Source organism: Streptopelia decaocto (assembly GCF_964273445.1).
Source record: "Streptopelia decaocto genome assembly, chromosome: 11".
NCBI lineage: Eukaryota > Metazoa > Chordata > Aves > Columbiformes > Columbidae > Streptopelia > Streptopelia decaocto.
The window spans coordinates 14,156,317-14,171,392 of NC_138666.1; the positions used below are offsets into that span (position 1 = coordinate 14,156,317).

A 15,076-nucleotide genomic window follows, 5' to 3' on the forward strand; every position below is an offset into this window, starting at 1 on the left:
TGCCATATATAGACACTTTCAGAGTTTCAGTTTTTCCCCTCTCAGGGCAGCAATTTAAGGTTCCTTCATTCAGGGAGCTGGGCATCTTCTTTACATTCTTGAGCACTCTTGATTCCCACTGAAAGCAAATAAATGGGTGTGTTTTTTTCACTGCACAGAAACAGTTAACTGTAAAAAATTAAAATTTCTTATGTTCTGTCTTTGACAAGTGACACATTATGTAGAGGCTGGTTTCAGATTAGCTCTAGCACCTCTTTGCACCTTGTGTTAGTGTCCAGAAGCTACTGCGGCTGTAAACCAGTTTGGGTTTTGTGGTCATTAGGTGCTCAAGTATATTCCCAGTATGACTGGTACAGTTAAATCCCTTGAGTAATGGAAAAAGAATAATATGCATAAGCAAAGGAGAGCCCTGAAGAACGTTTGGTTTGTGCTAAACAGGAGAAACCTGAGAGGGATAGGAAGACAAAACTCAGCGAGGCTGTGTCCATTGACTGAGGGTATTTTACAATACGTTTGATACACATCTTACATGTTTTACGTGTATTATGTACATTTACAATGTTACTGCATTTTCCCTTGGAAATGTGAGGAGCCAATTTTAACACTTCCTGAGATGAACTGATGAAATACAGTAAAAATGGTGCAGTTTTAAATGAATTCAATTCACATTTTCTTCCTAAAAAAAGACTGCCTGTTGCCATTCTCTGAAAGCGCTTGTAGTGGGATGAGCAATATGAATAATTAAGGAAAATGGGTATGTGTGCTCCAAGAGGAGACAATTTTGGTATTGAACATCCTTTATTCTTACATTTCTAAGATGAACTAAAAGGACTTTTCATTTCTCTAGATTCCTCCAGATTTCCCATCCTTAACATTGTGCAGCATGCCTTTTCTCCTGTCTTAATGACATCCCAAACTTTTGTTGAAAATAATTGATTGAATTTAAATTTCCTTAAAAGTTTAAGAGGTAATGTTACAGTATAAATTTCCTACCAAACACTAAGTAGGGAAATATCCATTAGTGAAATTAACTACAGTTTCTAGGTAGCTAACAATGTGCAGTATACAGTAGGGCATGGCTAATGAACACTGCAGTGGGTGATATTTCATTATACAAATTAATGCTCACATTTTAATGGGAAAGTCACATAATGAATCTCAGCTTCAGTGACAGCAATTAGAGACACAGATTGTCCCCTTCTGGACAAGGCACTGTTTAGCAATAAGCAGCTGTGTAAAAAGTCTTCAGGTTTACAACATATATATATGCTTTGGGGGAATTAGTGTACAGTTTATATTAATGTACTGAATCTTCCCTGCAAAGTAACAACCATATTTATCTCTCTGCCTTTTAACTAAGTAAAGACATGTAAAAAGACTAAATAAATATTACAGGTGAGATATAAATAAAGGAAAATATTCAATTATAAAACTTTATAAAATTAAAATATTGTATTGTAATGCTGCATGCACAATTGAAAAATCTTTATTAAACTGAGTCAGAAGCATCAAAAGTCTGTCCTTTTACAGGATAGGGGTAGTTTCATCTTATGGAGAAAAATCACTAGTAAAGGAAAGTAGTAAAGAGAAGAAGTTAACTAGTATTTCTGACAAACAGATTAATTGTGTGGTGAAACATGTGCAGGATCCAAAAATAATCCTACAGAACCTTTGATATTCCATTTGGTTTAAAAAGTGTGAAGTGAATGATTAGAATGATAAAAGAAATTACCGTGTAAGAATAGGCATAATAATGAACTAATTAAACCATACAGCAATTCATTTCTAAAATATCTACTGCACAATGGGTAAAATAGGTTATCAATAACTGTTTCAATGGTAAAATAAAAAATGCTGGAAAATGTTTTCAATATTTTCATTAAGCACTATTCTCTGGAATTATGTTTGATTTCATTTGCTCTGCATAAAAGAAAACTATAGCTTGTTTAGAAATGTGCGGGATCAAATTGCGACACGCATTGTCCCTGAGTAGCTGCCAAAGCAGGAGGTGTTGGGGTTCTTGTGGGGATGCGCAGCCCTCACGGCACTGGGGGGGCAGCACTGCTGGGGCAGTGGGGCATAGTCCACAAACCAACCCCATAAGAAATCTGATTTTAAAAGGAGGGGGGACATTCAGCAGAGAAGTGAAGTCTAGGGTGCAGTACAGATTTTTAAGCAGCTGTATGTTAAGTGTAAAAAATGAAGAAATAAGACTAATATAAATAGATATTTAAGAAGTACAGAGGCTTGATAAGGGAAACTAAAGTAATAATAAAAATATATATGTGGGTATTAGGGTTATGGAGAACAGGGTAAAATTCTGTAGATCTGGCAGGTCTAATTGGAATCTTACTAATACTGGACATAATGGATAAAAAATTATCAACCATGATATAGGAGACTAAATACTCTTTTTACAGTTATTTTCCAATGATACAATTTTGCCTTTAAGTATTTGGGCTATTATGCTGTAGCCCACTACATTTTAGTATTTTTTAGAATGAATGAAACTGGATAACTTATAGATAAAGTCTTAAAAACCCTGGCTGAAGAGCTCTCCAAATCAAAGTTCATTTAGAAAAACAAGTCTTGGAACATAGATCAAGTTCCAGAGCACTCATAGTAGTAAAAAAGCTCTGGCTATTCTAATATTTCCAAAAATAAAGAATATTAACGCCTTGAAATTATAAATGGACTAAGCTGACACAAGTTTTGGATAAAATTACAGAATGAATTTGTTAACTAATTAAGAATTGGTAGCATAGTTAATTCAATTTTATTTAATGAAAGTAATTTTTATCAAGTTTCTCACTTTCTCTCGAGGCTTGTGAAAGTAGCTTCTTCTATGTGACAACCACCAAAAAACCTGGTATACAGAGATGAAGTGATACATAAATGGAAGTTCCACAACAGTGCTTTTACTCCATCTATTTGGTATTTTATCATTATTTGAAAGGGTATATAAAATCACTGTTGATAAAATTTACCAATGGCACAAGAATGGTAAGATGCTAAAAATCATGGGGAGGCACTGATTAGTCACTTAGTCAAGTGCCTCTTTTCAACAAGATGAATTTTAAATTAGAAAAATGTAAAGGAACTAATACTAGATGTGTCGATGAACTGGGCCTAGGATTATGGTAGAGAACCAGCAGAATATGGGCTGTTAGTTGATTGCTATAGCTGTGGATGTAAACAGTCTTGGACTGTATAAGATTAATATCCAGTTGAAATTTCATCAAAGCTTTAGTGGGTACCCATAATTTAAAAGAACATTGAAGAACTGGGAAGGGTGTTCCACTCAAGAGTGAGAGAAGGTGAAGAGGTGACTGGTTTGCCATCTGCAAGTACCTTCCTTGGGGAATAGATTTTTTTAATAAAAAAAATCTGTTAAATCTAGCAGGGAAAAATGTAGCAGTGTTCAGTAGTAAGAAGCTGACACTGGACGAATTCAAGGTAGAAATGGGGCACATATTTTCTATAGTTGACTTAACCAGTCAAACAGTTTTCTAGGGACGTGTTGGATTATTCTTCATTGCTGTGGCAGGAACAGAATATGTTCAAACTAAAGTAAGTTTTTTTTTCAAATTGTAGTTATGGTTTGATGCTGGAATTATCATGTGAGGATCTTTGGCCAGTGTTGTACAGCAGATCAGACTAGATGATTGTAATTGTCCCTTCTGCTTTTAAAATCTGTAAATCTATTTGTAATCTGGCTGTGGTCTCCTTGCACAGCCTGTAGAAGATAATGCCTATGACTAGTATGATCAGATCACGTTCTGAGCAGGATTGGCAATAGGTTGCATAAACGTCTGTGTTGTTTATACAACCTACTATATAAATAGACCTGTTTCTACTGGGAAACATGTCTGTTTCCATTTATCTACCAAGCTTGTGTGCAGATTTTACAAGTAGCATTGAGTTTTTATTGTTTTACTGTATCCTGATATAAAATCGTCCTTGTGAGATGTCTTGTGTCTTGTAAAAGAGAGTGGTAGGCAGATTGGAACTGTGATATGTTGCCCAGATAAGTTATTCTCTATAAGATGTATTTCCAATACATGGATATAGCAGCTACTAATACTTATTGTATATCCAAAGATATATTTTTTTTCTTTAATTGTACACACTGGAACATTCTTTCCACTCCGTTGTGAAAATGTTTGCATGGATGCAAACATGGCAAGAGAATTAGTAATATCAGGATGGTTATTACCTTTGTGAACAACGAAAAAATTACTCTGGGGTATGAAATGCAGAAAATTATTTTGAAAAAGTCATGTTCCTTCACTCCTACATGGCAATGTTAATGTATGTGAATTTATATTAAGTGTTAAATAACTCATCCAATCACTGCTCTTGGGTAGTCGTTACACTAGGTTGAATTCTCTGAAACCTTTCCTCAAAATATGAGATACAAACAGGTGGTATTCTAACAAGAATCATAGCCTACCTCTCTTGTCCCCTACAGTATTCTTTGGATATATAATATTGCAGTTGCTGATAAAGTCCTGGAAATTAGTGCTGCTTTGGATTTACCATTGAAACTGGCTTGGGTTTTGGTTAGTTTGATTGAGGTTAGTTTGGGCTTTTTCCCACAGCAGCTTATAACTCTGTTTTATCATTTGTACAGGGACTTACCCAGGGCATAACTGGTTGTTAATTTGAAAGGGTGAAATAGCATCTAAATATCTGCACAATTGCTGAATTCAGGAAATACTGACACATTAAATATAAGATTCAAAGGTAATTTACTCCATCCTACTCCCTTCTCCCAGTGCCTGCCCTTGAAATAGCAGTGCTAAGATTGCTTTGAAGTAAACTAATCACTGCCAATATTTGGATCTAAAAGAGAAGAGAGAGGTTTTGAATAGTTCCCTTTGAACAATGTTATTTGGCCAGTCCTGTATTGTAAAGGTGGCACAGTGTGTTGCTACATGTTGAGTTCAATTTCAGACCTTCAGCTTTAGATCTCATTTCTAGCCATGCGAGAGGTGGGAGCACCACAGAGACAGTGAACCAGGCCTAGGAGAGATTTCCACTTTTTATCACACTGTCTCAGTCAGTGTCCTCTTTCAGGCCAATGCCTATCGTGTTGGTGCCAAGCTGCTGAAAGGAAGCTCACTCAGTGGAGGGGCAGAAAATATAATGACTTCAAGGCTTAGCAATTCAGAATGCCTTGTTGTGCCCAGTGCTGAAGACTGAAGGTACTTTAGAAGTACGAAATATTACTAGTTTTTCCTCTATTTAGCATATTTTAACCCACTTATAGGCATTTTTACATATATTTATTGAACAACTCCTGTGTGTTTTCAGCAAGTTCAGTGCAGCCTGTGTTGCAGACTTCTCCCTGCAAAAATATTTGTCCAACGGCTGACATAGTGCCTGCAATGCTGGGACACACTTTGAAACAGTGTCACTTGATGTGCAATGTGAACACACACTGAACTATCATCAGAATAATAGGAAGCACTAAATATAATTGTGTTAAAGATTTCCATAAAGGGATAGGAGATGCTGATGAAGAACTTTTTAATGAAGTGGAGTAAAAACTCAGAAGTGAGAGCATTTAACCTTATAAAGTCTGGTACTTGTTTTTCACCAGACTGATTTCTTCTTAGGTGGCACTTGAAATACCTGTGTTATGTCAGAGGTCACTAGTGATGGTCAGTAGTAACTGGTGGGACAAACAGCAGAACAACAGATAATGACTCAAAAACATTGCAGTATGTTCATGCTGTAAAAGCAATATTGACATTTGTCCATGTTCTGACTGGCAGCACAGCTGTCAGAGTTTGCACCTTCCCAAACAGCCTTGCAGAAATGCAGACAAATCGACATCCACTGTGTTCCATCCTCTTGTTCCTACCCTAAAACGCTTGTGATGGGGGTGTGTGTGCTCAGAGTCTCACCTGAGGCCAGGGAAGCCCAGACAGATGTGATCTGTCTCTGTTTAGTGGTTTTTGTGGATCAGTAGGAAGTGTTTGCTTTTGCACAAGTCCCACTGAAACGCTGCCCTTACTTCTTCCTGGTGGGATGTCAGAACTTAATTAGGTGATTGTAGAAGACTCAGAAGTTGTGCTGAAATGTTTAAATCTGATTTCTTCTGTTAAGCTGCATGGACCTAGGCCTAAAGCATGAACCATGCTAATTACTACCTCTTGCTCTGCTGAACACCTCTTGTTTAAGGTGCTGCACTTTTCTCCTCTAAAAAGGTCGATTAATGCGGTTGATGTAAAGCTCCCATGTCTCACCGTTTAGCTTTAGGATTATAATATGGATTTTGAATTTCCATTGCTTGTAATTTGCTTCATCCCCGTCTGAATCGCAGCCCATACCCAGCTGTGCTCGCGGTCAGTCCGCCTCCTCGCACGGGCTGTACGGTCATTTGCGTGTGCTGCTCTTGCATCTCATTAGTGAATTCCTGCCATCAGTGACAGGAGCAGCTTCCCAAGTATTAACCAGCCTTTCAGTGCAGCCTGTAGCTCAAATAACACAAGTTTGAAACCCTTTCAATTTTGTTTTAAGCAGATTTTGAGGTCATTTGAAAACAGGTAACTTTCCAGCTGGTTTGGTGAACTACATAATGTTATATAACATACGTACTGTGAAGGAAGTTTTAGAAACAAATATTGCCATTATACCATTTGGAGAACATTTGCCTTTGTCTTTTGGGTCATGTAGGAAAAAAAATTACATAGAGAAAACAGTTTCTTCCTGTGGAGTTTCCTCATAGAAATAATTGCCAATATTGACAGCTCACAGGTCTTTCAGATTCCTGTCACTTTTAGTGGGGATTTCCATACTTTCTTTAAAAGCAACTCTGCATTGCTAACAAGTGCTCTGCAAAAATTTAGATGTTCTTTTGCTTAGATGTACATTATTTTTGGATACGTCTTTATGATTGTATGTAAATATTTACTATACCTGTAACATCCTCTACCTCTTTTAAAGTATAGGAGGAACAATGAAAGTTTAGTGTGGATTTCAAATATATATTTAATTCATGAAATTAATCTTATATGTTTTAAAACTCTATTCAAGGTAATCCTAGAAAAGTGCTTGTGGTAGGTAAATTACATATTTTACTACTTGAGCATTAGAAACATCATTTATACAAATATAAAGAACTGCAAAAACCAGTAGATAATGGTAATTTCAAATACAGAAACTAAATATATCTTGTACTTTTTTATTACATGATTTCTTTTTTATTTTATTGACTACTTTTTATTTTAACTATATGTTCTTACATGCTGCAATCATAATGTAGTGTAATGATATTAATATTTTATAGAATCTGTATTTATAGTTCTTTATTTAGAAACAATGCAGTAGGTCTGCAGATCTTTGAATCCTTCTGGAATGGTGCCCTCCAAATAATGATAAATTACTTGTGCAGTATGCCATTTGCTAATTATATCCATGATTTACTGCAGAGCAAGACTTAAATCATTCATTTCAGTCTTGCGTAACAGTGCCATAAAATTTTTAGGTTTAAAAATGGTTTCCATGTGTATAATTTAAACAAATTTTAGAGCAATTGTATACACAAAATATTGCAACCATCCATTTGTTACATTCTTTGTCTCTCTTTTTTTTAAACTTGTACTTTTAATGATTACTGTGGTTGAAATTGTTATGCTTCATTTTCATAATCATAGCTTTTAATTCTACAACAGTTTTCTACATGTTAGATTAAGAAAAAGATGGCTAATCGTGTGTAGATACCATGTCATTCCTGAATAGCCCCATGTTCTGGAAAACCATTTTAGAAATATTGACTTTATGAATTAGTTTTCAATTGAAAAATAGTTTTTAAAAAATAATTATTGGCTCTAAGATCTTGTTTTCAAGTGGATAATGTTGATTTTTTTTCCTCACTCATCTGTACAGATAACTCTCTTTCTTTATATTTTTTTCTTTATTTATACCTATAGGTGAGAAGCCCTACAAGTGTCCACATTGTGATTATGCTGGCACTCAGTCTGCATCCCTCAAATACCACTTGGAACGGCACCATCGGGAGCGACAGAATGGAGCAGGGCCACTCTCTGGGCAGGCTGCAAGTCAAGAACACAAAGATGAGACATCAAATAAAAGCTCTGTGTTTATTAGACCAGATATATTGAGAGGAGCCTTCAAGGGGCTTCCTGGAGTTGATTTCCGAAGTGGCATGGTCTCACAGCAGTGGACATCAGGAATGCTGTCTTCTGGAGATCAGCAAGGACAAGCAGCTGGCATGTCATCTGAAGTATCTTCAGAAAACATGAAGGGTTCAGACATATCTTCCAAAGGAACACACTTCTCTGAACTTGGCCGTGCTTACCAGAACATGGTTGGGAATGGTGTGAACTTTCAAGGGTCTTTGCAAGCTTTCATGGACAGTTTTGTCCTAAGTTCTTTGAAGAAAGAAAAAGAAATGAAGGATAAAGCTCTCTCAGATCCACTTTCAGCAAAGGGTCTGGGCTCAGATGGTGGCGAGGAAAAGATAAATAGCAAGTCCTCACAGCGAAAAACAGAAAAGTCACAATATGAACCTCTTGACTTATCTGTAAGGCCAGATGCAGCCTCCCTCCCAGGTTCTTCTGTTACTGTACAAGACAATATTGCTTGGCATGGCTGCTTATTTTGTTCCTTTACAACTTCATCTATGGAACTAATGGCTCTGCACCTCCAGGCAAATCACTTGGGCAAGGCTAAACGTAAAGACAGCATCATAGGGAACAACAAAGACCAATCTAGAGAAGCTTCAACCTCGGTTAATAAAGTGAACTTGCTCTCCTCTTCAGTGCAGTCCAGCAAGGAGGCAGTAGTTTCAAACATGCTGAGCCAGCTGGACTCAGCTTCTGAGAAAATGACCCAAGGACAAAATAAAGAGACCCTGGGCGAACAAAAGAGCACTGCCTGGCCCAGCCACATGGAATCCACTTTTTGTAATTTTACAACAGACTTCTATAAGCAGTTTGGTGTTTATCCTGGTGTTATTGGCACAGGAACACAAAATTCTTGCACCAGTAATGAATCCGAAATAAAAACACAATCTGAAGATGACCCAAATATTCTGCTCTCTGACTCTGTAAATAAAAATGCTACTGATGACCTTTCTGACATAGCTTCATCTGAGGATATGGAATCTTCCAAGGAAGAAAACATTGAAGATGAGGACATTGACACAGAACCAGATATTATGAATAAGCAGTTATCTGCCCTAAATAAAGAAAGCAGTGAAGGAGGCGACAATATGCAAAGTGCAGTCACCTCACAACCAACACAAGGGCTCGTATCACCACTGCCACAAGCATCAGAGAAGCAGTGGCACGGTCAGAATCTTCTATCTTCCCATGACACTGCACAAGGAGTGATGAAACCCGAGCAAGTTCAGGGTCCACAGGTCCTGGAGAAGCAGATGAACATGTTGTCAGTCCTAAGAGCTTACAGCTCTGATGGCTTAGCAGCCTTTAATGGACTTGCAAGTAGCACAGCAACTAGTGGATGTATCAAGAGACCTGACTTGTGTGGTAAGTTTTAGACCTTCTTTTAGACCATTTCAGAAAACACTTGTGCAGAATCATGAAGCTGCTCTTTAAATATACTTAGTCATGTTTGTTAGTAATACATTTTTTTAAATGTTAAACCCTGTGGGCCAAATTCTAGTCTTATATGTGGTCTAATCCATTGAAATCAGCAGTGCTGCATGCATATACTTATACAGGATTTTAGAAAGAACTTGCTTTTTAAACTAGAGTAGCAGCAATATAGACTATCTGTGCTAGTGGCATCTGAAGGGGATACTTACTGCTTCAGCATACTCAAAGGAGGAAAAAGTTTTAAAAAATTTACATGGTAACTTGCAAACTTTTCAGTATTTTGACATAAGAACCCAAGAAAAACACTGGATGCTTTGCCAAGCAAACCTTGCTTTCTTTTTTCTTGCTTTCTTTGAATTGGGGTGTGTTCAATCACCACAATATTGATGAAATCAAATGCCAAGTGCATGGAATACGTCTGCCTGTGGTGAAGAGTCTTTTTTTTTCCTTTTCCTCCCCCTTTTTAAAAATTATATTTTTCTGATTTGTCTCGATGGCACCCATACAGTAGCTGCCCTTTACTATTTTCACTATTCTAACTAGCAGTTGTACAAATTGTGATTTGTCCAATTAAGAACATGCCTCCAGGTAATTAATAAACAACACAACAATCAAACAAAACCACCTTTTACCCTTAGTCTCTACTTTACAAAACTGCAGTCTTACTTCCTCATATCACACACATTGTATTTGACATAAATGAAAGTTGAATCTACTTGGAACAGATGAGATTGAGCATCTTTTCAATTTATCTCCTATTTTGTCAGCATAGTTCTTGTTTTAGAGTGTAAATCCTTTGAAAAACAGTATCACTTTAAAAAGCAGAGTCAGCAAAGGACACAAAAACCTTCAGCATTGCTTGTTTCACTTAACATGCAACTAATCAGAAAACTCATTGTCAGAGCTGAACAAGCATAATAAAGTGTATTCCAGTTGAAAAAAAAATAAAATAAAAGGTGATCAACAGTTATAAAGCCTGACAATTTAAAATGAAGCCCTAGATGTGCAAACAATTAAGAATGGTTACTCTGGTAAACTTAAGGTTAGTGGGAGCTTTGTCTGACCTTACTAGAACAGTGTATGTGCTTAAAGCCATAACCCCTTCCTCAGGCCCCTCTCTGTTTATCCAAGTGTATTAAATAGTCTGATAAAAAAAAAGTCTGATTCCTCCTCACAAAGTTTATCTCACTTGTATTCGTAGAGCATTTTGGCTTCACAATATTGTCATTACTTAAGCGGAATCATGAGCACCAGTATCTGCATGGCCTTACTTGTAAACTTCTATGTCTTGATACACTAAAAACCGATTCAGGTAGTTGGAAATATTTCCATTTTCTTCAAAATCAGAAGTTACATTACTGATCTTTTGAAAATAGTAGATAGTTGATCTAATTTGCAGCTAGTAAAATCCTGCTTGGATTTATTTCTATTTGTGGAGTACAATCAATCAGTTACAAAAAAAAAAAATACAGTAGAGAAATGACTCTTTAAACAAACAAGTAAAAAAACTGGAAAACTAAGATTAGTTGCTTCGTACAAAATAACTTTATACTTCTTCCCAGACAGAAGATTTTTAAAACAAGAACAAAAAAAACCCTGCAACATTTTTATTGAAATGAAGTCATGTTACTTCTTTTAGTTTTTTGTTTCATCTTTCAATCAGTTCAGCAGACATTTTATGATGGCTTGAGTTTATATGATTTTAAAGACCATATCCCTTTCATAAGCTCTGCCCAGTGATAATGGATTTGACTCGAAGTATGAAGGGGAAAAAAAAAAACAACAGAAGCTTGTCTGTTCTACTTTTTAAGCCATTTTTAAATGGAAAATGCAGTGCAAGTCCTCCTTACTCCCCCCCATCCAAAAATAGCTTTTAAAATTCTTTACCAACATTCTGTTGAGTGTTTGCAGAATATAAGTATTAAGATTGACTATTTAAATATATTATTTCATTTTTCTCAATATCTCACAGCAAAAGTGGGTGAAAATGAACAAGCCCCTTGTCAGTTGTTCGCTTTCTTTTTGGTTGGCTTGGACTCCACCCACGTGAAAGTAGTGGTTTTGGGGGGGTTTCGTTTTCTCAGTGACATTTTATACTGTGAAATCACACTCCATCTGTGCATACTAGTGTGGGGAATCTCACCTGATGTTCCTGCACTTCCAGATTAGCCATCAGGAGTGCCCTGTTCATTTATGAGCCTTCCTTCCCCCTGTGCAAAGCCCATGACCGTAGTCATCTTTCCCTTTGTCTCTCCTACTCTCTGAGAGATCAGAAAACTCGAGACCCACCTCCAGCATCCAATTCCAGGGCATGATTCTTGTGTTCCTTTGTATTTTGGGAGTCTCCATACATTTGCCTTTCTTTTTACAGCCATTGATGTGTGGGTTGTTGACATCTCAAGAGAGAACACTGATACACTTGGTGCAGTCCTTGCACAATCAACATAGCAAGGCCTGGTGCCCTTTCTGCAGTCAGAACACAGTGGAAGTAAAATGGAAATAAAATATCTCAGCTTCAGTTATCTGAGATTGTTTCCTTGATTGGCCACACTAACCAATTTCTGGCTGCATAAAAACAAGCTGGGATTTTCAGTAATCCACGTGGATCATTTTTAGTTGGCAGATTTTACCTTAAGATAATGGGTCAGTTTTTTAAGTACAAATCTTGGCATGAAAAGGGTTTAATTGCTAGAGGACAATGTCACCAAGTCACATTGTTGTTTTGGAAAGTCACCACACATGGGGCAAGCAGTCCTCAGTTTCCCTATGTGTAGAATGAGAGACACTGATGATGTATACGTAATTCCTTTATGCTACTAGTATGCTTCAGGCTGTAAGGATGAAAGACACAATTAGAAAAGAACCATAGTTACTGCATAATACAGAAATTTCCATGTCAAAATGCTGCTGAGAAAAATCACAAATTTTTGTAATATATCTCCTTTACTTATTTAGCAGAATAGGAAAGAACAGAAAGAAAGAAAAAAAATGCCATTGATGAATTTTGAGTTACTCCTGACCTGTACTTGGTTTTGGAGCCTCAAGGAAGTATACCTAGGAGCTGATCTTGTTAATCTGTGTTACCACACAGTTTCTAAGAAGAAGACATTAGTTTCCTTGCTGGTTGACAGCCAGTAGCCCAGCGTGGATGGGAAGCCCAGGGTGATGGCTCCATGGCTTGGTAGCTGTCTTGAGCATCCATGTACTTTGCTTTCACAGCCCTTGCTTTTTTGAGAAGTTATGCTCAGAGGCTCTAGACCTACTTTGTGTTTAATTTTGGAAGACCTTTTTCCTTTTCTTTTATGCTCCTCTCTTTCTCCACTTGTCTTCCCATATACATGCAGCCGTATCACAATAGTGTTCTACCTCCTGTTTCAAGTCATTAACATACACATGATTTGGACAGCATCTATTTATGATAAGACCCTTTCCTTTCTCTCTTTCCTCCCCTTTCAATTTTTCTGCTTTGTATCTGAGATGGTAAAATTTCCCGCTTGCATTTTCTGCTTGGAAAATAGCTGGGCTTTCAAAGAAGATCTGGTGCACCACAGAACTATTGGCCGGAGACAGTAATGGGTGTTAGCTGGGTGCTTGATTGGATAGTGCTATTGAACCCACACTTAATGATGTCCAAAAGTTTAATTCCAAGTTGTCTCTGTAAATCTAATTTGCTTCCATTCATGCTTGCTTTCCTCTGCAATTAGTGCTGTTTTCTCCTGCGCAGGCTCCACCCCATCATCACTTATTTCACTGTATGGAAACAGGGCAGGCCCCTTCTGCTGTTTGGTAGCAGCTTCAGGGTTCTGATCCTGTAAAAGACTGAGCACTTTCAGTTTCCTTTGGAGCAGAAAGCATTCAGCATTGCACAGAATTATTAAAATGTTCAGCATTTTAACTTTCTGAAATACCTTCCAAATGTGGAACTGCAGCACAGACAAGAGGGCTGGGCAAGGGGAAGATCAATTGTGGCAGATTATTACAGCTTTATTGTCACATAATTACAGTGCTCTACCCCAATGTTTAAATAGTGAATTTAGTTGTTGTAAATTGCTTATTGCCACAGGTGTCAAAACCAAAAAGATTATTATGCTAACCCCTTCAGAGCTTCCACCAACATATAAAATACGGAAAAGATTTTTAATTGTTTGTGGTGGTTTCACTCTAATCTTTATTACAGCTCTTTTACATTATAAAATCCATATTAAACAAAAGCAAAAAACCTGATATATCCAAGCTCTAGGACAGCTACAAGGCAATGGAAGGTCATGCTACTGCAGCAAATTGTAGTAGTCCTGCCCATTTAAAGTGTCTTGCAATGCACTTAAGTAACCCAACATTTTGCCCTGATCTGTAGTTGAAGGAGTGACCAGAACATTCTTTTCCTTCAAGGCAGAATGAAATGATATGGAAGCTTTCCTGCAGACTTTTGTTTACCCCATTATGCTGATTTTGAAGAGGTTTCTGCAGTTTCAGTCATCAGGTCCAAGGCCTGTTTTTATTGCACGATCTGTGCTGCTGAACGGGGAATCAGCACCTCAGCCCCGCGCCGGGGTTTCAGCCGCACTTCTGGATGTCGCATGCCATTTGCATGGCAATATCAAACCAAACTCATATGGCTTGCTTCCTTTTTTTAATTAACTGGGAATGCCAGTGATCCAGCGAAGTTTGTGTTGCTGGATAAAAGGGCCGGTCTGTGAATAGCATTGTATTTGCCAAATGGTTCGCTAGTCATTTCAGTACAAACAAATGGATGGTGTCTGTAAGTCTGCAAACACTGTTGACATTTAGCCTTGTTTATGTTACTTTCCTTTTGCTGCATATTTTTGGCTAGAAAAGATACTGTCTGAATCAACATTGACTTCCTAAGCAGAAGCTAAGGACCCAGTCTTGCATCTCTCATTCTCGATGAGCGGGACTGCTTACATGACTAAGGACTGCAGAATCAGGTCCTGTGTTTATTTGACTTAAAATTTCATTGCTATATTCATGTAATTTAATTTGATTGTATTTTGTTGTTTCAGAAATCAGTCAGGTGATGAGTTCAGTATCACCATTTTGTTTACTGTTGAAAACTTTTATTTCTTACCATTTTTTCATGTTGCAGTGTAACATTCCCATTCCATTTACATTTCCGGAAATTAACCCCTAAAATATCTGATACAGCTAAGTGCTGAGTACCTTCTATTCCCAGTGAAACTGGGGGCATTCTGTCCCTCCTTGCAGCAGATCTGAAAGGGGGATTGTGTTTGCAAAAGGCGGCCTTGGTATGTGCCTTGATTTCAGACATCAGTGACCAGCCGCACCAAGTCAAATCCCTAGCACAGAAAGGCTTTTCTTTTCCTTGCAGAGACAACATAATGATGTAAGCTTAGAGCTGTATGATTTTACTCTGTTTCATCTCCCAGACAATATATTCTTATTGTTTTTGTCATATCCAGGTCAAATTTAAATTATAATTTAGGATTAGGCAGAGACATAGAGATGTT

At 37.3% G+C, this 15,076-nt stretch overlaps 1 protein-coding gene across 1 annotated transcript in view; it reads left to right on the top strand.

Annotated features, from left to right (window-relative positions):
* ZNF536 (zinc finger protein 536) overlaps positions 1-15,076 on the top strand; it is a gene marked incomplete at its 3' end in the record, with an annotated part of 182,786 nt that overhangs the window by 53,705 nt on the left and 114,005 nt on the right. Inside the window, exon 3 of the mRNA XM_082062540.1 lies at positions 7,941-9,521. Coding sequence (XP_081918666.1) covers positions 7,941-9,521 — 1,581 coding nt within the window. The remainder of the gene's footprint in view (positions 1-7,940; positions 9,522-15,076) is intronic.